The 25,921-nt window shown below is 40.2% G+C and overlaps 1 protein-coding gene across 8 annotated transcripts in view; it reads right to left on the minus strand.

The window, feature by feature from the left end:
* Positions 1–25,921, minus strand: part of Ryr3 (ryanodine receptor 3) — a 538,051-nt gene that overhangs the window by 307,417 nt on the left and 204,713 nt on the right. For all 8 annotated transcript variants that reach the window (XM_031371354.1, XM_031371356.1, XM_031371353.1 and 5 more), the window contains exons 4-6: positions 10,021–10,095; positions 7,174–7,252; positions 568–680 (exon numbers count right to left, since the gene is read on the minus strand). In XM_031371354.1, coding sequence (XP_031227214.1) covers positions 568–680; positions 7,174–7,252; positions 10,021–10,095 — 267 coding nt within the window. The remainder of the gene's footprint in view (positions 1–567; positions 681–7,173; positions 7,253–10,020; positions 10,096–25,921) is intronic.

Here is a 25,921-nt window from a genome sequence, read left to right on the forward strand (position 1 = left end):
AAAAAAAAAAAAAAAAAAAAAACCTTCACAAATGGGAATAAAATTACTTCAACATTTGGAGATGGCAAGGCGAAAGTGGCTGGCAGGCTGGCAGGATTGGCCCTATGAGAAACTGCTGAGAAATTCAGCACATATCTATGGCATTTCTCCATCTTCAGGCATCCCTATGATGAGTGGAGCTTCACTGGCATCTGTCCTTAGATGAAAGACCTCATACGCATCTGTCACCCTCTGTAATAGCCCATGCACTAACATTTCTACACACACCCTATTCTCTATCAAGCTAATTTCCCTGTATTCCTTTTTGCTGGTTTGTTTTCCACTTGGCAAGAGCCATACAATGTGATACATTCATAGTAGTGTGACTTAATTCTTAGCAGCACTTGCTGGATCCAACACAATAATATAAAAGGAAAGCTAACAGTTAAATTCCAGGCACTAGCATTGCCTCCCGGGGGCGGTGGGGCGGGGAGATACCCAGCCTGCAGTGGCTCTGTTTCCCCCTGGCCACCCATTCCTAAAGGGACATTCTGAAAAGAAAAGATGCTCTTGTCAAGAGGTACTTACAAGATATCTTTCAGAGGACACACTGACAAGGATAAGGTCATCTCCAATTCGTACTTTCTCTCCTTCCGACCTTTGTTTGGAAGCAGGATGTATGGTCCACCAACAGGCTTCTCCTACATGAATGCTTCATGAGTTAGTTTCTGTCCTCGAAGGCAGTCATCCTAATTCTGACCCACATTCCCTCCAAGGACATACCTCTTCCTCTACCTAGCTCTCTTTACTTCAATTCCCATTTACCTGCATACAGCCATCCCTGTTGTCCAATGTATCCCCTTGACTCTATTTTTCATTTTAAACATAGAAAGCCAGAAAGACAAAACTGGGGTAAGACAGTTGGAGGTCAGTAGTTCAGAAGTCTGAATATTTTTAATGGATATAAGATGTGATTTTTTTTTCACAATCCCTTTTACATCTTTTTTTTTTTTTTTTAATGAATTGATTTCAGAGTATATTTTGGTGGTACATGTGGAGGCAAGAAGATCAGAAGTTCAAGTTTGTCTTTGGCTTAAATGAGTTTGATTTACCCTGAGCTATATTAAAGGATCTCAATCCTTGTCCCCACAGAAAGGGAGCCTTGAAGACCTGATTTCATTGACATATTAAACATTTAAACAATTTTATCATTCTTCTTCACCTTCTGTGGAATGCACTGAAACTGTAGTAAATAGACTTTTTGTTTGTTTCTTAAGGCCCAAACTTATAGGAACTAACACAGCTTAAAACATATGAAAATATGTATACCAGGGAAGAAAAACTGTTATTGAAAAAAATTCACAATTTTAATTAGGACAATGGGAAGAAGCCACTGACTTAAAAGCACAACCTGCTAGGAATAGAATCCAGCGGGAAAATCACTTGGGCTGGAGGTAGAGGTGGGTTGTAAACAGGAAGAAAGGCTAAAGCAAAGGTTTTTTAAGGACATTTAAGCCCCAGATCCCCTCCTCATCCAACACAAGCAGTTGCCTCCTCCTCCTCCAGGGTACAGAAGAATTGTGGAGTTGCAAACCACCAAGGGTCTGGTCTTAGAAATACCATAAGACACTGCCAAATTAGAAAGTGGAGTCATTCTGAGAACACAGAACTAAAGTTTATGAATGGTTAGAAACACCCCAGCCTCTCTCCCTTTGCTTCTACCCCTCAGCTTCCAGAATGCCCACTGCAAAAGCTAAATAGTTTTTACCCATCCTCAGATTTAGGGACTGATTCTTAGGGAAGCCACTGTACCAAAGGTTAAGATGGAAAGTTTGAGATTCTCCTCTTAAATGCCCAGGGTTCTGAAGTATAAACCCAGAGTGAGGTTTAACAGATGACAAGCTACATCCCAGCTTCCTGTCTGCTTTTATGACCTTGGCCTAAATATGAGTGAAGACAAAAGTTTACATGGAAACTTTGAGGAAAGCCCCTAACATTGACATAAACAAATAAAAATGGTGGGGTGGCCAGAAGGGAAAAAAAAATAAAGATTATATAAGAACAAAAGTTTTAAATGATTTTACAACAATCTTGCAAAAGAAAGAAAATAATATACTTTGGAAAGTATCATGAAGAATCCCTTAAGAAAATGAAAAATTACTCTGAAGAGAAAAAATATAAGTATAAACAGTTGAAAAGTCTCCCAAAGGGAACACACACACACACACACACACACACACACATACACACACACACACACACACATCACAGGATTAGAAACAGGAAGGAAAAAAATTACAATTGAGTATAGTGGCACACACCTTTAATTCCAGCACTCAGGAGGCATCAGCAGGCAGACCACTGAGTTTGAGGCCAGCCTGGTCTACATAGAGAGTTTCAGGATGACAGAGTAAAACTGTTTTTAAAGAAGGAGAGAATTATGATTTGAGAGGGAGCGAGGAGAGGGAAGGAAGACTTGGAAGAAGCTATGTGAGGGCTTTAGAGGAGGAAAGGGGAGAGGAAAATGATGCAATTATATTTCAATCAAAATAAAAATCTAAAAAACAAAATCCTAAAAACCAATCTATAAAGATCTCCAGAAAGCAAGAATAAAGAGTATTAACAGAGAAATAATATTTCTAAATCTTTCCAAGTGCTGGACAATAAGCACCTGCAAGTAGAAAAGGTGCCCAGAGTTCCTGGCCTAGGTAAGCATCCATCCTACACTGCACCCTCCTGAGCCTGCACGATAGAGAGGGTCCACAAGACACACCGCGCAACTTCAGACATTAGAGACAGAAACAAGAGATCTTAGAAAAGAAAAACCACCACACACAAAGCATCAGGAATCAGCTCGTCTCAACAGCCAGAACACAAGTCAAAAAGCAAGCCAGCAGGAAGCCAGGAAAAAATACTTTTTAAAAAAATTTTTAGTTGTTTTATTTATTTACATTTCAGTCATTGCCCTCCCCGACTCCTCTGTTCAATGTTTTTGTTCAAGTTTTGTCGTTAGACATGTAATTTGCCAATACCTGAAAATAGTAATTTTTTTAAAAATTTGTTTTCTTTTTTTTATTAGATATTTTCTTTATTTACATGTCATATGACATCTCCTTTCCCAGTTTCCTCTCTGAAAAAAATAAAAAATAAAAAACAAAACAAAAATGAAAACAACAACAACAACAACAAAACCCTGTTCCCTCTTCTCTACCCCTGCTTACCAACCCACCTTCTCCCTCTTCCTGGCCCTGGCATTCCCCTACACTGGAGCATAGAACCTTCATAGGGCCAAGGGCCTCTCCTCCCATTGATGACCAACTTGGCCATCCTCTGCTACATATGCAGCTGGAGCCATGAGTCCCACCATGAGTACTCTTTGGTTGGTGGTTCAGTCCCTGGGAGCTCTGAGGGTACTAGTTAGTTCATATTGTTGTTTGTTCTAAGGGGCTGCAAACCCTTCAGCTCCTTCAATCTTCAGCTCTTTCTCTAGCTCCTTCATTGGGGACCCTGTACTCAGTCCAATGGATGGCTGTGAGTCTCTACTTCTGTATTAGTCAGGTAAGAATTAAGCTAAATTATGAATTACTGATGAAGCTAGGATGAACAAACCTTCAGATAATTTGGTACCTACAAGCATCTTTTTCTGTGAAAGCTATTATGTGGTGTGTTTCACCAACATACAATAGTTAGTAGTCCATGGTGTAGTGGAGGAGACACAGAATCTAGAAGAGGCAAAACAGGTTCCTTGAATGATGATGAATGTCTCAAAGAATGTGAAGAGATAATATGGCCAAAGCTAATAATTTAGGGACATTTTTGGTCAATGGGAAAGTTTGGACGTGAATCCACAGTTTAGTCACAGAAGACAAGACAAATTAAGGCAAAGCCTTAAAGCAATAAAACAAACTTGACTCTAGTGCACCATGTGGGTTGTTTACAAATATGTGACAGTAGTTATATCAATGTAGTTATTGCTTTGGTTTTTACATAAAAATAGATATGAACATACTGAAAATGTAAGGAAGAAGGATGGTGAAGAGTACAATGTAAGAATGAAGCTTTATCAAAACACAAATAGATAAACCTAATCTAGAAAGAATAATGAAATGGCAGTATATACATATTTTTCATAAACTACAGCAAGTGGTACTAAAAGAACTGCACACAGATGCCTGAGGCAGGGACCTAGAGGCAGGAGCAGATATTTTTAATAAACATCAGAGTACCATTTATCTTTTAAAATTTAATTATGTGTAGGTATTTGATTAAATTTAAAAATGTATTATAAAAGAACATGACCTTTACATTAAAAGTGAAAAGTGATCAGCGTATGCAGCATGTACTCTGGGGTCCGTGAGAGGACGGGTGCCCGGCATGAAGAGCATCATGAATGGACATACACAAATGGAGCTGCTCCCTGAACTCCTAAGGTGGACCAACCAGTCACTGGCTCCAAAATGCACGGCAGCACTTGCAGAGTGTGTATGATGTCATTCTTACATCCATTTCTTCAAAATCTGAATTCTAAATGTATGCCTAAATCGAAGCAAACCTTAAAAGCGTGAAGCCCTGGGCAACCAAACTCATGAGTACAGTGATTATTCATTCTGTTAAGCCCAAGAATTTACCAGTGTGTAGGTTAAAAAAAAAATCAGACTGTTGATTAAATATCCATCTCCTAAACTATTTCTTCACATGCTCTCCTTGACATCCAACACAGCTAAGGATCAGCCTGCTTCTTCATACCTCCAGAGATGTCCTGTGCTAAAGAACACTGACAGGATTGCTTGCTAAAAACTAGGATCCTACCCTGGCAGATTCCAGGTGACCCCTCTTCATGTTTGGTCTCATCCCATAAAACCCCAGTCGTTAACAGTGGAAGCCAGTGCACTCTCCAGACTCAAGGGGAATATGACTGGAGTAGATCAAGATTTGCAGGAAGATACTGCCAGTCAACCCTTTCCTATGTATCCACACACTTCAGCTTCTAAGCACCCTGTTTGAACCAGCTCATATATCTACCAAGTCTGCTGTCACCAAAGTTCCTACAAATTGTTTCCAGGGACTCAGAAAGCAACTTCTGAAATGAGTAGCAGAATCTACTTTCATTCCATTTCATTAGAGGCTCTAATAGTAAATTAAGTACACTTCCTGAACTCTTTACTAGAATTTGTTATTTCTCCATCCTTTTCCAGCTTTCAGAAAATATAACACTGTTTTGCTGCTTTATAAATAGAAGGACTATATATGAGTTTTCTGATTGCGTGCTTGAAGATTGGCATCTGGCTTATACAGAGAGGCCAACTTACATTCATACTGTGACATTTCACTCAATTTGTAATTTTTAGCAAAGATTGACAACATTTTAGAGGAAATTATACTTGAAGAAAAACATATAAGCTAAAAACAAAGAAACCCCAAATCGAATTCACACATCATCTTATTTTAGGGGAAAGAGGTCACAACAGTCAGAGATAAGTCCCAATTTTTTCTGTGTATAAAGGCAGAGGACACCACTGTGCAGGCCACAGAACCAGTGGCGGAACATGCATAAGATTCTATATGTTTTCTGATCATCACAAAATCATATTTAAGTCCTTAACTGATAAACTAGGCTCATTTTAGAACAATAGCATAGACTTTTATCTTTCTTTGGAGGTGGAACATTGGAACTGCTGTCCTGTTAGTGGGAAATGCCCTAACATTAGAGACGATATTCCAACACAGTTTCTGTAGTTCCCGAAGTGATTTTACTTCCCTGGTCACACTTTCCACAGCCTGGTTAATTCTGAAGCCCTAATTGTAGTCTGATTCTACTCAGTATCCTACCAGCAAACCCTTAACTGTCTTGAAGTCATTCGAATCGGCTTGTGTTTCTTGCAACCACACCTCCTAATTGGTGATAGCGCAACCTCTACCCAGAGCAGGAATTCTATATGCAATGCCCTTGACCGACAGTCCAATTGTCCATATATGTTCCCAGCCACAAAGAACATGCTATGTCTCCTGACTAGCTGTTCCTCTGCTGCATAATTGCAGACATTACAAAGCATTGTCCTTTCCTGAGGTGAAATATGTATTGTTTCAACTTCTATCTGCTTCTCTGTTGGTCTTCAGAATAGCCCCCAGGAAACTGGTATTTTCTTGATAGTGTAACTTTAAAAAATAGTTTTTCTGGGCATCCATCCTTAATTTCTGGATTCTAGAGTGAGTTGTATCGTTTTGGCCACCACCTCTTTTGGTACCCACTTCTAAAAGGAATTTGCTATGTAGCTTAGACTGGTCTTAATCCTTGAACTCATGATTGTCCTTTCTCAGCCTCCATAATACCACTCTGTTTGGCTGACTGTACACACACACACAAACACACACACACACACACACACACACACACATATAATTACTTTATTCACATATATATGCATATATATATGCAGAAGAGGAGAGGTATCCAATGTGTTTGATACTTTGTGAGAAGACAAATGACATTAGATTATTCATTGTGAAATTTAAGAAAAAATGTCCCTCTTTTGGACTAATCCTATCACAAAAGTTTTAAGTTTAAATCAAGTATACTGACATTTTATCATCGCTTTTTCAATTATTTGACAATCGGGCTTTTGGTTGTTGATATCTTTATTTTCTGGCAAAACAAACCTACTTCTTCCCTTACAGAGTTAAGTTTTATATGTGGCATTTTAAGCAACAACCTACGTAAACATATAGAAAAATATACAGTAAGTATGCTGGAGATGTATTGGGAAGACAAAGCTGAGGCTGGTGGGCATTACTAACATCATTTGGGAATAGAATGTTTGCAGAATACAAATGTCCCAGTTCTCTAAACTAGACACCATATTTCACTATTATGAAGTCATTTTATTTGTTGCCTTAGCAATTCCTCAGTACCTTTGGTTTCCAAGAACTAAACTGTCTATTTATAGCAGTAATCCATTAGAGCAGTTTCAGCTCTCAGGCTTCAAACATCACACCGTCCCTGCCTGAGGAGTACCCATGTTTTCATGCTTCACACATCCTCCTGTGATTCAGCCTCAGAGGTTTTTAAATCAGTTTTTCAGTTTATCTTTTTGACATTGTTGATGTACAATTCCAAATGAGTAACATATTCAGCATCTTTCTCAAAAGTCCTTAGCATAAGACCCCACCAGACCAAAGCTGGGAATGACAACTTACCCATGGCATGTTCTCGCAGACCTACATCAAAGGCAAGTTTATCTGTCTGGGATCTTGACGTGGTCAAGCACGTTAGATACTGTGGAGCAAGAGTACATGCTAGAAGTCATACCCTTTCACCAATTCCTGGTACCACCACTAGTTAACTTCCCATTAATTGCAAAATTTAAAAAAAGGTTCAGTGTTCTCCCACATCTCGAAGACATTCTTATCTGATGGTTTAGTAGTTTCTAGGACTCTATATAGTAAAACTGAAATATTCAATACATTTTAGTCCAAAGGTATTCCGAGAAACTTTTAACTTGAACTGGAAAACAATATAAATGGACCACTAATGACCAGCAGTAAAGAAGCAGATAGATCAATGCTGGTTCTTCCTTTTTATGGACTATTGTGCCATTCCATTAAGAGTACTGATAAAGAATGTGTAGATAGCAAATATTTATTTTTATAAGATGTTGAGCCAAGAAGTCACATAAAATAGTTCATTTGTATAATTGATACATACACAAAACTTTAATGTGTAACACATGATTAGAATTAATTACATCAGAATAATCATAAAAATGTGCTCAGATAAGTAAGGTGGGCAGGAGAAGCTAGGAAATCAGATAATTCTTCTAATTCAATATTTTCTGAGAACTTCATACATGAGTACTGCATTTGTTTCATTCCTGCCCCTCCCTCTCCAACTCTTCCCGCATAGCCTCCCAAACTCATGACCTCTTTGATTATTTTTGTTACACATATATACACATGGATGCATGCTTGTGTGCCCATACTTGCATGTATCCTTCCCTTACATGTATACATAATCTACTGTATCCATGTGTCCAGGACTGATCACTTGGGGTTGGATAGCCAATGTGGGACTTTGTTCTTGGAGCAGATCGATCTTCCTTCACCCAGTAGCCATTAGCCACATGTAGCTCTTCATCTAGGGCAGTGGTTTTCAACCTTGCTGATGCTGTGACCCTTTAATACAGTTCCTCCTGTTGTGGTGACCCCCAACCATAAAATTACTTTATTGTTACTTCATAACTGCAAATGTGCTACTGTTATAAATCATAATATAAATATCTGTGTTTTCTAATGGTCTTAGACAATCACCATGAAGACATCATTTGACCCCAAGGGGTTGTAATTCACAGGTTGAGAACCACTGATCTAGGGGCTGGGCCCCTGTGAGAGTTCCTCTGTCCATGGTGCCATGTCAACTGCTACTAGCTTTACTTTTTTTTTTAAAAAAAAATCTCCTGAGTTTTTAAACCTCTCAAAGTAACATTTATCCTTTTCTGTGGATTATAATAAGAGATATGCAGGTGAAACTTTTAAAATGTTTTAAAGCAGCTTGACAAAGGAAATAAATCCAGAGCCTTTTCCTTGGCTTCTTTGCTGATGGCACTGTGGTATAGGCTGGAATTAGAGTGTGAGGGAGAGAAGCCCAGGCACACTTCTAGCTTTCTGCAAGCAGGTGGAAAATTGTTGCATTATAAAATGTCTTATTCCAATGGCTTTATTCCAAACCACTTTTAAAAAGCCAACGCAGAGTTTATGTTAATATGGAGTGAATTCAACATCTCTACCAAGCTGCTAGCTGCTAGTTTTGAAAGCCATGGGGGATATACTGGTTCAAGACTTATTTATTTTATCTGGGTAGAAAAACACGTTTTAGAGTCTCATTTGCTCTCTCCATAAGCAACAGATTTGAAAAGGTGATCACCTCTCCTTTCCAGAGACTGCCAGTAAAATGGCTCCCCGTTCAAACCTGCCCCAGTACTCAGATTCAGTTTTGTTCTGTCCTTCACCATGAAGGACTAAAGCAGTCAGTGTTCAGTCTGAGAGGTCAACCTTGTACCAGTGTTTAGACAAAATATGCTGCAGCAAATCAATTATTTAAGAAGTAGCTGCTGATCGTGATACAATTTGATAGTCTAAGCTTCCTGAAGAACTTTTCATGAAGAACACATGTAAGTGTGTGGAAATAAGCAGCAATCTCCTTACTCCCCACCCCACTGCTAAGATCACATGCTGCAATGTCAACTCTTTAGGTGAGTGCTGGGGCTCTGAACTCAGGTCCTCGTGTTTGCATGCTTAGTGTATCAGTTTTATTGGGGCTAGAAATGACCATTCTTCCTTATACCGATAGCATTTGAGAATTATATACTTAGGAGCTGACAGAAAATACTGTTGGAGTCGGTTCATTTTATACTAAATCAACATCACAATATTCTTAATAACCCTTTACAAATGCATTTTGCAAGTTATATTCTTTATATTATTGCATGGTTTTCATTCCAATCTCTTGCTTCCCAAGTTAGGCTGAATTATCCCTATTCTAGTCTTCTGGTTTTAAATCCGTGATTAGTTATAGCCTGGACCAGTTTTCTGTGATTGTCTCATCCACTACCTTCCTCCTGCCACTGGATTAGCATATACCTTCAAATTCTTCCAGGACTGAAGGTCCTGGACATGTCTCCATTTCTTTAGCTGTGTACAAGTAGAGAAATGTCATGCAATTCCCATTTGATTTGTTTTCTTTGTAGATTAAATAAATCAGTTACTCCACAGTTCATTTGATCAGTCATGCATTCAAGAAATACTTACTGAATATCTAGTATGTGAAAGTACTGTACATGGTAGGGTTATACTGACTGAATTATAAAGAAAAAGAACAGCTCTTTTCCTCACTCAATGAGACACACACTCAGCAAACAGAAATTGCTGGAACTTGAGGGAAACAATAGGAAGACAACAATGAGTTGAATTATTTATATTCTGAACTGCTCTCAGTGTTCATCCTTTCTTCCTCATGAATGGTGAAAACTGTCATCTTCATGTGCTTACCATTCCACTGAAGGAGTGTCGCAGGAGAATTGCATGACCGTAGAGCAGGGTCCTGTGGCCACCCCCTTGTGCTGCCTGTGGGAGCGAGGAAGAAAACTGTCAACACACAACAGCTGTGGCTTCTCTGGCAGAAAGGCAACACAATTTGGGATGCAGACACCAAGAAGAATATTTATGGCAAAACTCCCATATAATTCATTCAAGAAGCACATGTCCAGCTGATTGATGGCAGAAGACTTGTGAGCACAGCCATGCGACATCCTTGGGTGAGGGCAGGGAGGCCTGCTGCTCTTCTCAGAATTAGCCTCTGCCCAGGATGAGTAGAACAGAAATGCAGAACTGTTCTACGCTGGAAGCATGTGAATGAGGAGGGACTCTGCTTACCTTCCTTTGAAACTTCTCAGAAGCAGCCAGAATGAGAGAGAAACACGTATGGAATAACTATAACCTAGTGCAGGAGGATAACATGGTGGACCACAGTGATGTGCACTCTAGGTCTTGCAGTCTTTTGTTTCCTTCTGGGCACTTGTGCTCTCTGCTCACACAACTCAAATTGTTCCTTTTATACAGATCTTACCAACCATGCATGGCTCTGACATCCAGGACTTTAAAAGGGTAATTAGTCCTGCAGAACAGTCCACTTAGTGGAGAGAACCATGTGACTGTCTTCTCTGCCCTCTGCACATTCATTTTGATGATTTGGTAGTGGTTGACCAACCAGTAGAGAAGAAGGTCAGAAGATAAAATAGCCCAAAGGAACTCAAGCCATTGGCGCCTGAATTTTTGACTCTGATCAATACTGTGCTATGCTGAAATGAACAATGTGTGCTATGAAACAAAGGTCTTGTAACTTATTCCAGTTACAAGTGGGTACGAAGAACAGTCAGCTGAAATCGACAAGTAAGGACATATGTTTTGGTACTTACCTAGTTCTCCTGACATCATGTGAATTTATCCCCTGTCCTTCCTAAACATGTGCCAAAAGACTCCAAAGTCTGAGATAGTTACCAAGATAATATCTCTCTCTCTCTCTCTCTCTCTCTCTCTCTCTCTCTCTCTCTCTCTCTCTCTCTCTCTCTCTCTGTGTGTGTGTGTGTGTGTGTGTGTGTGTATGCCAAAAGTGGATATGGGTTGTCTTTATCAATTACTCTCCACTTTATTGTTTTGAGACAGAATCTCTCATTAAACCTGACCAGTTGGCTGGCTAGCCAAAGAGCTCCTGGAATCCTCCTGCCTCTTCCTCCCAGTGCTGAGATTACAGGTACATGCTTCCATGGTTGGATTATATGTGTTCGGGATCTGATTTCAGGTTCATATGCTTATATGGCAAGCTCTTTACCCACTGAGACATCTTCCATTGGCCACTATCAGAGGAATTTTAGCATTTGACTTCTCTAGTCCAAAAGCACCTTTTATACATCCCAGTCTTTCAGACTTGCAGACTGGCTGCCCAAGGCACTGTCTGCAGTTTTATCCTGCCCATCCTGTCCCTTCCAGGCATGGCAATGAGCAACATAGAGAGCCAGAAGCAGGTGGTGGGGAGAGAAACAGAGGTCTGGATAATAAATGATACGTGGTTTCATCTCAGTTCTGTTTGAATGAGCAGAACTGCTCTGTCAAAGAGATTTTTTCCCCATGTCATACAATGTGCCTAAAGAGAAAAAAGACAAACGTGGTATATTGAAAAAAGCTGATAACTAAATATATATGCTCTCCCTCCCCCTGCCTATAGAGATATTTAAGTGTTCTCAGACTTTAATACCATGTCGGATTACACGGCTCTTCACAATATTTCCAAATTTCATGAAATCATTTGCACTAACTTCAGCTGTATTTACAAATGTGTCAACACCTTACGTTAAAATTAGATGTACTAAATCATTTTACATCTTGTCTGTCTGACTGGAATTGTCCCCATGAGCTTGTATCCTTACAACTTAACTGATGCTTCCAATGGCTCAATATTGAATGCACATACTCCTAACAGGAACAAGTGACTAGATTGGATGTCCTGCTATCAGCTGTGGGTCCCTTCTTTTTCAATTCTTCTGTGTTCCTATTAGCTCTGTAATTATAAGGAACAAATTATAAGAGTTGCTGCATCTAAACAGTATTATGGAGTGCCAGAGGAGTCTTCTCTTATGATCATGGGCCATAGAGAACATGCTTTGTATGTATAAGGTGCTTTACACACTACCACAGCATCCCTACAACATCTCAAGATAGCAAGGAATATGGGGAATTTGGTACCTAAAGAAGTTACCTTGCCTTATGTGTCACTGTGGATACAATAGTACCATATCCACTGGGGTTCATGATGGATCTGAAACTCATTTTTCTAATGTGTGCATAGTGACTGCACCAATGATAAGAAATACAGAGACATCTTTCCTGGGACTCATATAGCAGGAATCTAATGGGCTCAAATCCTATGGTAGGTACAGAACACAGAGTGGCACGCAGGAAACATCTCTTGATATTAACTACTGCTGCAATGACAATACTCCCATTTTACAGCCACGTGAACTGATACAGAGATCAAATAACATGCTCAAAATCAGACAGGTCCCAAGTGCAGAGTCTGGACTTGACAAAGGGTATTCAACCATTCACCACACGATTGTCATTTCTGTAGCAAGGTAGGGGAGATGAACTTGGCCAAAAATAAAACCAGGTTGCATGTAGAAAACAACATGCATATTAAAAAAGTGAAGCATGGAGTTTTGAATAGACCGAGAGGGTAAAGAGCGTGTGATACAGAATGTCTCAACTGAAAAGGCAGACCAACCGCAGACTGCTAACATACAGATGGTCAGAAAGAGGCAGCAACACAGGTAGACTGCATCTTGGAAGTAGGAGTGTTGAGTTATACTTGAACATTTATAGCCATTCAGTAGTTAGTGTAATGCCTGTGGACAGGAAGAGCTAGTATAAATAGGGGTACAAAGACAGACTCGTCAGGAAAATCAGGACCACGACTCACTTGCTCACTATAGTAATAGGACACCATAATAGTTTATTAGAGGATGATGTCATGTCAGAACTGTGGAAGGGTAGTCAGAAGTTGGTGGTAGATGGACCTCTTTCACATGGTAGTCATGGAGTGAGCAAACTGGTGAGAGATGCTATTCTTTACCCCTTTCCCTCGACCAATCTAAAACAAAGATTTGTATCACGTTAAAAAGCATTCTTCAGGCAAACACTCATCCACCCACTGCTCCTTGTCCTTGAGGCTGCATTGTATCTCATGGTAACAACCTCCAAAGTGTGCCTGCTAGAGTAAGTTGTGGGCTAACGTGGCAGCCAGAGCCACCCCATCTAAAAAAAGTAAAGTAAGTAAAGCTGTGCTTTACTTTCTTGCTACAAACCCTCCAGTGGCTTGCTATCAAGTTAGAAGTCTGACACTCCCACTGTGATGTCCAATTCTCTATATCAGGAATGTAAGTTATTCCCTGAGAGGCCACACAGTGAATATGTTACGTTCTGTGATTTCTCTCACAGTTACTAGTCACACCTCACATAGTTTTGAAAAGAGTTTGTTCAAAATTTACAAGCCATTCTTAAACCCTAGCAAACTGTACAAATAGATACTCAGGCTGAATTTGACCATTGACTGTAAGTCTCCAAACCTTACCCTACCTGAGTTGGCCCCCTTCCACTGCTCTGACTTTGTATATCAGAAGAAACACGCTCCCCTTTGCTTCTGCTCTAGCCATTCTGACTGCTCCGCACCTCTTAGATAACCTCGCTTCTACCACAGGCCCTCTGCATATGCCTTTCCCTCTTGTCTGAATGTGTGTCTTCCATTGTTCTCACAGCCTGCCTCTACCCTCTATTCACTTCTCCACTCAAAACATCTCACTACACAAATCTCCTCTGTCACTCGTTATAAGACAGGCTCCCTCCATCCCTGCCTTCTGCTTTATTATGAGCCGAAGTGAATTGGTCAGTTCATTTTGGTATGTATCTGCACTTCCTTCCCCTAGAAATAAAGGAACCTCCAGGAACATTCAAACTAAGATGTGGTGTCTCTGTCATTCCAATGCCATTTGTATCAGTATCAAATGAATTGGAGATATTCACCAGATAATTCCTAAATGATTGGATAAACAGTTGGTGGATATGGCCCTCAGGTCTTCATTGTGCATATCAGAAAAAAAGACACATAGGAAAATTTAAAACACTTCTTATGGTTGCCTTGAACGTGTGAGTTCAAATCTAATCTTGGGGGCTAAGAACACATTTTATTAACTCTTTTGATATTACCTCTGGACTAGTGCTTTAGGAAAAACATCACATCTATAAGGTAATGTAGGAAAAATTATTAACAATTCAGGTCTGGGGTTTCCCAGATAAGAAACATACACACAGCTTTTATATTCCCAATATGCTCTAAACAACACAAGAGATGGGCAGCTGCCTACCCTCTATGCTGTTAGAATCTACTTTCCTATTGACAACCCTGAGTTATCACTTACTATTCACTATGTTCCACCTGGACTACTCTCAACTCCAATTGGCCAGCCCACCTGGCCACATTTTTATGGCTCGGCTAACCCATGACCAGCTTCTCCTTTTGCCTCTCCTCCATATTCTTCTTCCTTGTGGTCCCAAGTTTGGGAAACCTAAAGCCTACCTATATCTCTTCTGTTTAGCTATTGGTTATTGGCATCTTTATTTACCAATCACCATTAGCTGGGGACAGGTCACTCATTGTCTTCCATGTGGACTCTCCTGTCTTGGGGTCCTCAAATTAGCATATAGCATAGCAAATTAGCATAGCAAATAAGCCAACCCACTACAAGGTAGTGCCTAGACCTCAAGACTGTGAGACCTTCTCTCGGTGGTTTTCTCATCCCTGCCATGATTGTCCTTGAATGTCACCACTGGCAGAGAGATAGAGAAACTCTTGGTGTCACCCTGTGATATTAGGGTAAACCAGGGGAAAAAAACTGATAAAAGGAAGGCTCTTTTTTTATGTCGAGAGGTAGAATGTTGCCCTAGACACTTAATTCAATCACCTCACATGTAATTTCAAGACTAATTTTCAGTATCGACAGTTTTTGTAATTTCCAAAGAATAGTGCCTTTCATGAAGTTAAACCAGATATCAAGACTGTGGAGGCAGAAAACCTACCGCCTTTCCAGCCAGGAGTGCTTCAAGATTGTTACATATCTAAACCAACTTGTTCTGTGATCTGAAATGCTTACTTCAACTTTGGGGGCTTCTAGAAAAACTACAGGAGAGATCCCTGGGAATCTATTGTGACCAACCACACTTCAAGACCCACAATCCTGGAAATCCCTGCAGAGTGTGGTGTTTCTCAATGTGGCTGCTTTGATTTTTTTTTCTTTCCTTGCCTATTCCACATCTTACTTTGGTTCCACTCATGATACATATACAAATACAAATACATATACATAGACATATGTCTATCTAGAAGATTGCAGGACACAGTAGAGGCATTTGCATAGCACAGAAGTATGAAATTTCCTTTGATAGAAGAGAGCTAAATAATAATGATGCCTTTTAAATATAAGACAATGAAAGTGAATAAGCTAAATAAGCTAAATGAATAACAGGTATAAGCTAAAGCAGGTAACCCCACAGAGCAGCTAGTCAGTTATTTTACCACAAAAGGCTCAACTCATGACTTATAAATTATCAAGATTTTAATAGTCTGCTTATATGAGTAGAACCTTTAAGGAGAAACAATAGACATTATTGGGTAAATTTTCAGTATGGTAAGATGGAAAGGTACACTGTGGTATACAGAATGGCAAAAGTAATATTTGTAATTTTTTATTCTCCAAAATTTCATTTATAGCTGTTGTGTAGTTTCAGCTAAGAGTAAGAGAGTAGCTTGGGGTTCAATAGAATTGTTAGTGAAATTAATGCTGAAATGTGAACAGCAAGAAATTTTTGTTCTGAAAAGGAACTTTTATAAAGTACCTTTGAGCAAAATTGGCTTATTCACCCTGCTATAGATTCACAAAGAAGCACATGGCAGGCACAGGCAGGCTGTATAGATCTAACAATGTAGACCATAATCTATAAGGAGGCAGTTCCTGTACAGGAAAGAGGCAGGATTAAGCCATGTCTCCTGTGTGTGGCTAGTCAGTCAGTGGGACATCCAGCAGTGGCCAGTGAGAGGATAAGAACATCAGACCCTGGAGAGTGAGAGAGTTACATATTCAACTTTAAAATGAACTCATAGAACAACTAACATACGATAAAATAATCTACATCCTCTGCTGATGTGTTAGTCAAGTAAATCCTAGAACTTGCCTGTGCTCTGAAGCAACATGAGCATTCAAAGGAAACAAAAGGCAGATAAGACGCTATCCAAATCAATGAGCGCTAGAAATGCAGAAACTGAAACACTTAATAAACCACACAAAGCTTTTGTGTCACAGTGACAAAGAGGTTCAGACCTCATTGCAATGTGGTAGGAAACCAAGCCTTGACTAAAGAAGTAGGCAAATGCTATGAATAAATGATACCTAACTGAATGAAGTGAAACCATGTGGAAACACTGTAACACTTCTTTTAACAATGAAAGAAGTTGCAATTATATGATCTTGGCTATATCACTTTATATCTACAAAATGTGTGAAATCAGAAGGAAAAATGCTGTGTGAACTCTAGGTTAGTTGATGCAAGCCTGAGTGTGGTGGTGCCATGCAATATGGTAGTGTATAAAAAGAGCCACAAAGAAAGCTATTGCCTCTGTAGGAGTCATTTTACTTCTGGGAATAATTCAAAAGGAACAAGAATGAATGCACACTGCTATGGCAAGGACCTTATAATGGTCACAATGAAATTGAGGGGAGCCTGGCAAGAATCTAAATATGCAACAGAAATAATCTAGTAAATCATGGGGATTCTTTAGGATGTTCTGCCTTATAGCCATTAAAAGCTACAATTACCAGGGTTAGGTAGAAACAGAAAATGTTATGATATAGAGTTATGACAAGATGCAGAATGCAAAGTATTTTCAAGTCCTGCTTATACACACACACAAATGATAAGAAAATCTATAGAAGGGTCATAGCCAGAACGCAGAATATGGCTTAGCCAGACAAATGCTTGCCTTATAAGCACAAGAACCCGAGTTTGATCTCCAGATCCCACATAAAACATGCTGGGTGTGGTACTTTATGGTTGTAATCACAGTGTTGGGAGTTAGGGGCAGGCAGAGTTCTGGGGCTTGCTAGACAGCCATCACAACCTGCCTGGTGTGCTTCCGATTCAATGAGAATTCTTGTCAATCAATAAATAAGGAGATTTATTAATTAATGGTAGATAGTGTCTGAGGAACAACACATAGGCTTTATTCTGGCCTCCAAATGCATGTGCATGGGTGTTTGAACACACACATTATACATGTGCACCTGTACACACATGTACTCATCCACTCGTGAAGAGGCACTCACATGTACACACATACATACACACCTGCACATACATATATGCACATATGAACATGCAGACACATATGCATGTTCGCCGGCATACACAAGCACTTACCCATACACGAACATGCATGCATGAATGCACCTGCACACACACAAATGATCAGCCAGCCACATTCATGGTTGTAGAACATGTACTTTATCCTGCTTTGAATTTTTCTTTCATGTTCTTACCCCATTATTTTTTCAGTAAAATTCATATGTGTGGGTATGAGGGATGACATGCTGCATGTATTTAAAGGAATGTACTTCTGTGAACATACTGTGTTTATTTGTAACCCTTACTTGCTCAAGGGTGCAGTTTATTTACTAGTCAGTAAATGACTCAGCCTGAAAGGCAGACAGGGATGCAGTACTACTCTGCGTGTAGTAGACTGGCTGTAGAGTAATATACTCCAATCTGGTGTTACCTGAAAACCTCAGAGAGAAAGACACATGAGCCATCCTTATTTTATTGTTTTTGGAGTCTCAGCTCCAGGTTCTGTAGGGGGAAATCTCTTGCCACGAGGTGCCCCCAACTATGCATGGGTCTCAACCCCACTAGCTCCTCTGAATCTGTAGGTTCCTCTCTTTGGATCCTACTCTAGTTTCTGAGGACTTGGTTCTCCACAGTTCTGTGTTTCTCAGGGTTTCCTTGTGCAGTTAGCAGATGCCAGATTTCTCTACAGCTATAGGCCTGAGGAACACCAAGTCCAGACAAACTCCAATTCAGTCCCACAAGCTGTCTTCTGTGAGGGAGAGAGAGATAGGAGTGAGCAATATACCTCTTCAGCTCTGAGGACACCAAAGGAACCAAGGAGAATATTCAGGTCTTAGACTGCAAAGGCCTAGAAACTGGAACAGTATTCCTCTTTAATTACAGTGGAAGACAGACTTTGTTAAAACATACTAGAATTCAGAAAGCACATTGCAGAGACAGGAGGGCCATTAGCACAGGTTAATATGACTCATGATTAGGAGCCAGAGCCAGCAAATGAGACAACAGAAGTATTTTACAGGAATCATAATTCTATCCTAAATCTGTGTGAATTCCAGGGAATCCAAATAAAGGGTACTTAACTTTCTTCTTCTTTATTGTCAGACCCTCCATGCAGCTATAAAACTGCCCAACTCTGTATTTCCTGGGCTAGGAAAATATATTCTCTCCCTTTTAAGGTTCTCTATTGTAGAGAATCAAAATGTGACATGAAAATAAGGCATCCATTTGTAATTTGACACTTTGATTTTCTACTCATTTCTGTTGATTATGAGTCTAGAACCAGCAGTCTGTGGTGCCTGAGATGCTGGCTGCAGAAAGCAATGGGATGGAATCCTAAACGGTTTGTCTCTTGCATGCAGGGCAGCTCAGTCAAAGCAGTGGTAACTAACCCTTTAGAGCAGTGGTTCTCAACCTGGGAGATGTGACCCCTCCCCCACAGGAGTCACATATTTGATATCCTGCGTATCAGATATTTATATGATGATTCATAATAGTAGCAGAATTACAGCTGTGAAATAGCAATGAAATAATTTTATGGTTGGGGGGTCACCATGACATGAGGAACTGTATTAAAGGGTCATAGCATTAAGAAGGTTGAAAACCTCTGCTTTAGACAAAGGTACTTGAAAGAAGGCCTTCACATTCTGGGCATCTTCCAGGGCCTCTTAGGATACCAATAAAAATCTAAATCATGAGACAGAATTTTAATAAAGTTCTGACAAGAGGAAGAAGGTACAGCCCCAGTTTCCTGAATCCCACATTCAGAGCCTTTCTACTTGAGGTTAGCTGATGCAGAAGAATCATGAATGGTGTGAGTGAGTGTGCAAGGCCTAAGATGACGACTACTCCATCTGCTTCTAAGCTATTGTCCCAAAGGCAGCAGGGTGACTATGATCCCAGGAAACCTCACCCTCCTGACCCCAGTGCTTTCTTACTGTCTCTTCATGTGACAGCACTGACGACACCTTCAAGACAGCACAGAGAGGCTGGGCTCCTAGGACCTTCTTTAATTTTAAATATAAGCATTTACTGCTGAACAAATTTAATAATCTTCCCCAAATCATGTCTGCCAATATATGTCCCATTCACCATTCTCCTGCTTTATGGTTTACTGAGTCCAGCCAACCGTTCCTCTTGGAAGCACCTAGGATGGTGTTTCCTGGAAGAGAGCGTGGTCCAAGCACTTAGTTAATGTCATTAATTTTATAATATGATGAAAGTATTCTAAGACAGTAGAGACAAAGGTCAGAGTCTGGTGTAAGAAACTGAGAATTATGGGTAATTAGTGTCAATGGCATATGTATAGGAAAGAAAAGAAAGGAAACAATTCTAACAAAAAAAGTAATTGGTTCACTTCTTTCCAAAGTATGCTTGTCATTGGGTGCAGAAACACAACAGCATGAGCAGGCTCTTCCTACCTGGCATTTGTTGTGCTTGGGTGTGGTCCATGGGGTAAGGATAAGTTAGTTGGCTTGCGTCACTTAGAGACTGGTGATGTGGAGACAAAGGTGGTTCTTTCTCTGAAACCAAATGCCCTGAGAAGGAAAAGCCCCTGGGTTCTGTACTCTTAAACTCTGATGGCCTGGCTAAAGACAGCTGAGGAATCTTCCTTCCAAATCTTCAAGGGCAAGTTTTGGTTGGCGAAAGCATGATGACAAAGCATACGCCTATTACATGTGAAGCCTTGGGTTCAAGTCCCAAAGCTGACAAACATTTTGACTTCTCAGCCTTGCTGTAGGCTTGTGCAGCCACTTCCTTGCTCCCTGTCCCAAGCTTCTGTGGCTGGGGAAATGGCACTGAGTTTCCTGGTAGGGCTGGGATGTGACAAGGACTGTGGCCGAGCCAGGAGGTGGGTATCATTCAACAATGGCAAGCAGGTGGCTGCTTGGGTGTGGCTCTTCTAAGATGCTGCCACACTTTTCTCTGAGCATACCTGTTACCAGGAAAGCAAACTGCTGGATGCCAGCTCTAACACAGGGCTCTTACTATGGCACCTTTAAAAGAACGAACTGACAGGAGATATTTTTCAAGGTATTGGCGACATTTAGATTGATGACAAGTATACTTTGGAAAGAAATGAGCCAATTACATTTTTATTAGAATTAATTTTCCCCCGTTCTTCCATATCTAACAAATTTCTTAGAATCAGACACTGCCAAGATCATTCTCCACATAAAAGTACCCAGCAGCCACATTTGCTTTCAATTATAGCCCTGGTTATTATCTGAACTACCCATACTCAGATCGCTGGTGAAATAGTGGGCCAGTGACACACAGGGTGAGGACCAGAAACTTTGCCCAATCACTTCTTTTTACCAAATTTAATGTATAACCAATATTTCCTACTAGGAATCTAACATTGAAAGGTCAGAGTACCATGAATTGAAAATTTTAACATTATCTCTATTATTTCTCTCTACTAAAACTTTGGCTTGTCTTAGGGATTGACATTTAAAAACAGGAATACATTTTTATAATAAAGCACTTACTACTTACACACAAGTCCTACTGTGTGCAAGCACCTCTCTACCCATGTGCATTGTAAAGCACCTCAATCTAGCTATAATTTGCTCTCTGGCTTTGTTTCTTTTCTGAGGTTCTTACAGATAATGTTCACCTTTTCTTTTCTAAGCATCCTGTATCAACAACTGTTCTATATTTCCCATCCATCTGTCTCTGCTGTACTCGCCCCACTATGGTCTTGCTGTATAAAGACAAATTCTTGCTGTTTTCTCTACATGGTTCTAATACACCTGCACCCAACGTCATATCCCTAAACAACCCAGCTTGAATTCTCCTAAGAGTACAGCAAGTGACACTGGCTGGAGAGACTCCTTCTCTGATCTCTGTGTTCATGGAGCCTACAGATGAAAGATTAGCTGACCCTCACTCTTAGCTCCTGTATAAGGGCAAGATGCTGCTTTGAGGGCATCATGTTTCTGAACCTCTTGTGGGTTCATTACAGAGAAGATGTCCTGGATCTCTGCTATAGGCCAAAGTCCCAAGAGAAGTTTGCATGAAAACAAAACAAGCAAAGAAACCTGCAACACAAAAAGTAGACCACTTTCCTAAGATTTTGACTTCATGGATCTGTAGTGGGCCTGTTTCTCATGGAAATAACCATCCTGGGGGTGGTGTTTGGGCAGAGATATGTGTATACTAAGGCTTAACTATAGATCTTCATGCATGGCAAGTAAATGCTCTACCATCAAGTTGCATCCCTAGAGTGGTTCTCAGGTTCTCGCAGCCATGCTGACGATCCACAATTCTGGAAATTTCTAAGCCCATTCTGGACCCTTCATCCATGGGGTTAGCATGACACTTGACCATTAGTAAGTATTCTATTATCAGAAGCATCCTGTTGCTCCAGAGCTCTATAAATGCAATAAACTAATACTGTTGCTTCCCAATGGCTTTGATAATTTTAGAACTGATATTACACCCTCTCCACCACTGTCTCACTTTTGTTGCCACACATGTGACACATAGAAAGACACATAGCTCTACTGTAAAATCTATATGTTGGGAGGGCTCAGGGCTGAGCAGTCTTGAAAGAGGAAGAGTTTCAGCCCTCCTTAGTTACCCTTGGTCCACACAGCCTCACAGCATTAGCTATCATCAGATCTTTATCTATCTGCCTCCTGTGCAATCTGGGTCTTGCTCATCATCCCTGTACTCCTCAGAACATAGATGGAGATGGATTTGGGAGAACAGAGTGGACTAGAAGACAAGGATTAGCATTTCTTCTCTTACACATGCTGTCCCCAATACTGGAATCAGTCACCTCTGATCTACTGCTGTCACTCTGGCGTCTGTGTCTTGCAGGTCCACAGGCTTTCAAGGTATGCCTTCCTCAGAATTTTGCACTCTCATCTTCTCTCCTCCACTTCTGTCTGTGTCTGCTGAGTTGGTGTCTCTCTGAGTGGTAAATAATTTAATACTTGGGCAGCCCTTTTACTGGTTTCTTTCAAGAGACCTTCCAGAGACCTTCCAGAGACCTAGTTTAGATTCAAGTGTTCCTTTCACCACCTAGATCTTCTGTCAGATGGGGAAAAACACCTTTTATTTTAAAAACATTTTTTCCTTTACATCTGTGAGTGGAAGCTGGGGATGGAATAGAGTGCACACCATCTGATCTATTTTCTCCCCATTGTATATAAAGGGAATTTATCAAACTGACATGGATAGGATAGCATACTGGCCTGATAGCAAAACCTAACTTCCCCAAACCACGGGGCCTCATGGCTTTGTTGCAAGAGAAGAAAGCACTTTAAGTCGCATCCCCACAAAACTCCCAGGGGGCGCGCAGACCACCTCATAGATACCACTGCTCATAATTTAGGGGAAATTAAAAAAATCTCTAAGTTTAATGAAATTAAAACGCAGTTGCATTCATTTGCCTTTCGGGTTTGTTTTGTTTTTGTTTTGTTTTGTTTTCATTTTCCCTTTTCATTGGAGGGGAAAACCTAAGTCAGTTCTTTCTCAATGGACTTTGTGGTTCCTAGTAATGCAATGTGATAACTTGATTTTGAAAAGAGCATTGTGACAGTCGCTTCTTCCACTGGATGGGGTCGCTGCTGATTGGGGTCTCAAGAAACTCAAAGAGTAATCACACGTAGACTGAAAACTGTAGTGAGTGGGTAGCCCTCAGGGAGAAGCAGATCTGGAGAGAAAGATGGACAGCCTGGAATTACTCCTTAATCTGGCAATCACTTCACTGCCCTGTTATTGACATACACCAATAGCTGTGTATGTAGCTTGAAGAGTCAAGAAAAGATGCCCTTCTTGCAGTCTACCCTAGAAGACAATGTCAGGAGATGGAAAGGGCCACAGAAATGCTTTTTATTAAGTGAACGAAGGAATACAACATAGATGTCTGCTATCTCAAAGAAAACGCATTGTCTTACTAGGCTTCCATATTTAAACAAGGTGTGGGGAAATGGAGGCTAGAGAAATATTTTCTTCATCACTGAGAATGATATGTCCCATGTTCTTTACACAAATAAAGCCTTATACTGCCATTAAGGAGATTTTCTTCTGATTAGACCAAATTTCTACCAATCTCACACTAACTGGGTTTGGCTTGAGACTGGTAATGACACAGATATAACTCGTGCCAGAATTTAGCCCTAAAATTAACCTCAAGTGAAACAAACTCTGAGACATTAAAGAGTGGCTCAATTTCTGTCTTGTGAAAGTTGTTATCCTAAAACCACACAATTGTTTGGATCAAGCAGAAAGGAACTGCGGATGTAGGATAAAATGATGCCTGTATTTTGGAATATATCTTAAGAGAGAGAAGAAAGAGGATACTGATTGTCCAGAGGATGGCATATGGTGAAAAATAGTCACTGTGGTGCACATTTAAATTTCCAAGTGAAATCCTGTAGCCGTGTTCTTCAAACTCTGCTAACCCCAAATTGGTGTAATTTTGACACTGCTAGATTATAAAATAAAGATGCAAATTAGAAAGGTTGTTTGGGATGTGATAGAATACTGGGTAGCATGCTTTAGTCTTGACACTGAGTTTGTTAACATGGTGGCCTGGCTTGTCTCTTATTGGTGGCATTTGTTTCTGTAAAGCCAGTCTGTAATACTGCAGGTGCTCCAGCTGATGCAGAGTGCTGTGCAAGGTCTCACGGGCTACAAATGAAATGATCCAATGCCAGCTGGACCCTGCTTCAGGAGATACAGGAACACTAGGGATGTCATATAATCTGACTCAGCAACTTCCTGCTTAGGAGCCCCTGGGGTGTGTAAGAAAATAAAATTCTGGATTTAGCCTGAAGTTCTCCAAAGATCAAGTTTATGCATATAAAGCAGATCTCACAGATATTGACTCTTTTTGCTTTGGAGGGATGCTTATCTGTATGTGTGTTAAAAACACAATCATCAGTAGTGGATGCACCTCTGTGTAGAGGTGATAGAATGTGTGGAAAAATTGAAGTAGCCATTACTGAACAGAGCATGGGAGATACGAAACATGAAAATATTTTTTGGTACATGTCCTAACATATAGCAATGAAAACATCACCCTTTAGAAGGATGGACTTCAGGAACTAATTTTTAAAGTAAACATAGATTATAAAAATAAAAGGCTGTTTTTCCTTTGTTAGAATTGCATTTTAATAGCTGAGTCTAATAAATGAAATAAGAAGACAGATACAAACACATTTCTTTTATTCAGGAGGATAAGTTCAGATATGCCATCTTTCTAAATGTTGAATAATATGCTCTAGGGGGGTAAAAAATCTGTTCACATTCAGAAAAGGCATTAAAGTCAAGTCAATATATTTAGGCAAAGGTACATAATTACGGACTGACCGACAAAGTGGACTAGCAGAATAACACAGCATCTGAAATTCCTGCAAGGAAAGTACTGATGATGCATAAAGCAGTTAGAGTTGGACCCATGAGGATCAGGGATTTAGCACTATGAATTGGCTGTTTTCCAGTGCACTGGGAACAGTAGAATCTAATAAAAATTACAGATAAAATCAATACAGTTAGAGGTGAGGTCAGCACAGCCTAGGTGGCTCCACATGAGGGGGAGACAAGCATATGGGAAGGATTTGTGCCACTGGAAAAAATTAGGGTTATGAGAAAGGGGGGCGGTCCATGTGGTAGGTTCATCTGGTACTGTTCATCTTATTCTTATTCCAGAAGAATAAGCTGGGAATATTACAGAGCCACTGTTTCTCCCACTGATATTTGCAGAAAACAACCAGCAATCATGTATTGAATATTGGTTTTCACACCTATGGAACTCATCCAAACAGATGCCCAGAAGGAGCAATAGATTGGGAAATGGCTGTAGTTCATCCACTTGGCAACTTGGGTCACATGTTATCACTCCTGGTATCTAAACTCCTCCCAGACTTTCAGAGTCATTCCTGGGGTATGTCTATCATAACAAGATGCTAGATATAAATGTGGGGTCAAGATTAGCCACAAAAACTGATAACTGAACAGAGCAAAAGGTTTTGCTATGCTATGCTGTTTAATACCCTCCCCCTCTCCCCCACTGCTAGGAAGCCACAGTTTATTTGGGTATAGAAGGTCCTAGGTCCATTTCTAGACTGAAAGAATATGCATTTGAGCCACTGGATCATTAATTCTCAAATCCAGGTAAATTCTAAACTTGGATCAGCATTTGAAGATAGTCTGTACTAAGCTGGCATGGAAAAAGCCCATGGGGAAGATAAAATGTAAAAGTTGTCAGGGTAGCAAAGAGTGGAGATACAGTTGTTCAGGCTGCTGGCATGAGATGTCTCTCTATCCTCTGCGGCTGTGCTCTGAACTGCAGAGCAGAGCAAAGCCTTTCATTTTAGAAAATCGACACCACAGCCTTCTCTGCATGGCTGACTCAGTAATCACAGTTGAGTTATCTGTACCTATAAAAAAATGAAATCTGGAAATTTCTGTATTTAAGAAATAACTGAACATT

The sequence above is a fragment of the Mastomys coucha genome, unplaced genomic scaffold, assembly GCF_008632895.1.
Source record: "Mastomys coucha isolate ucsf_1 unplaced genomic scaffold, UCSF_Mcou_1 pScaffold15, whole genome shotgun sequence".
NCBI classification, from domain to species: Eukaryota; Metazoa; Chordata; class Mammalia; order Rodentia; family Muridae; genus Mastomys; species Mastomys coucha.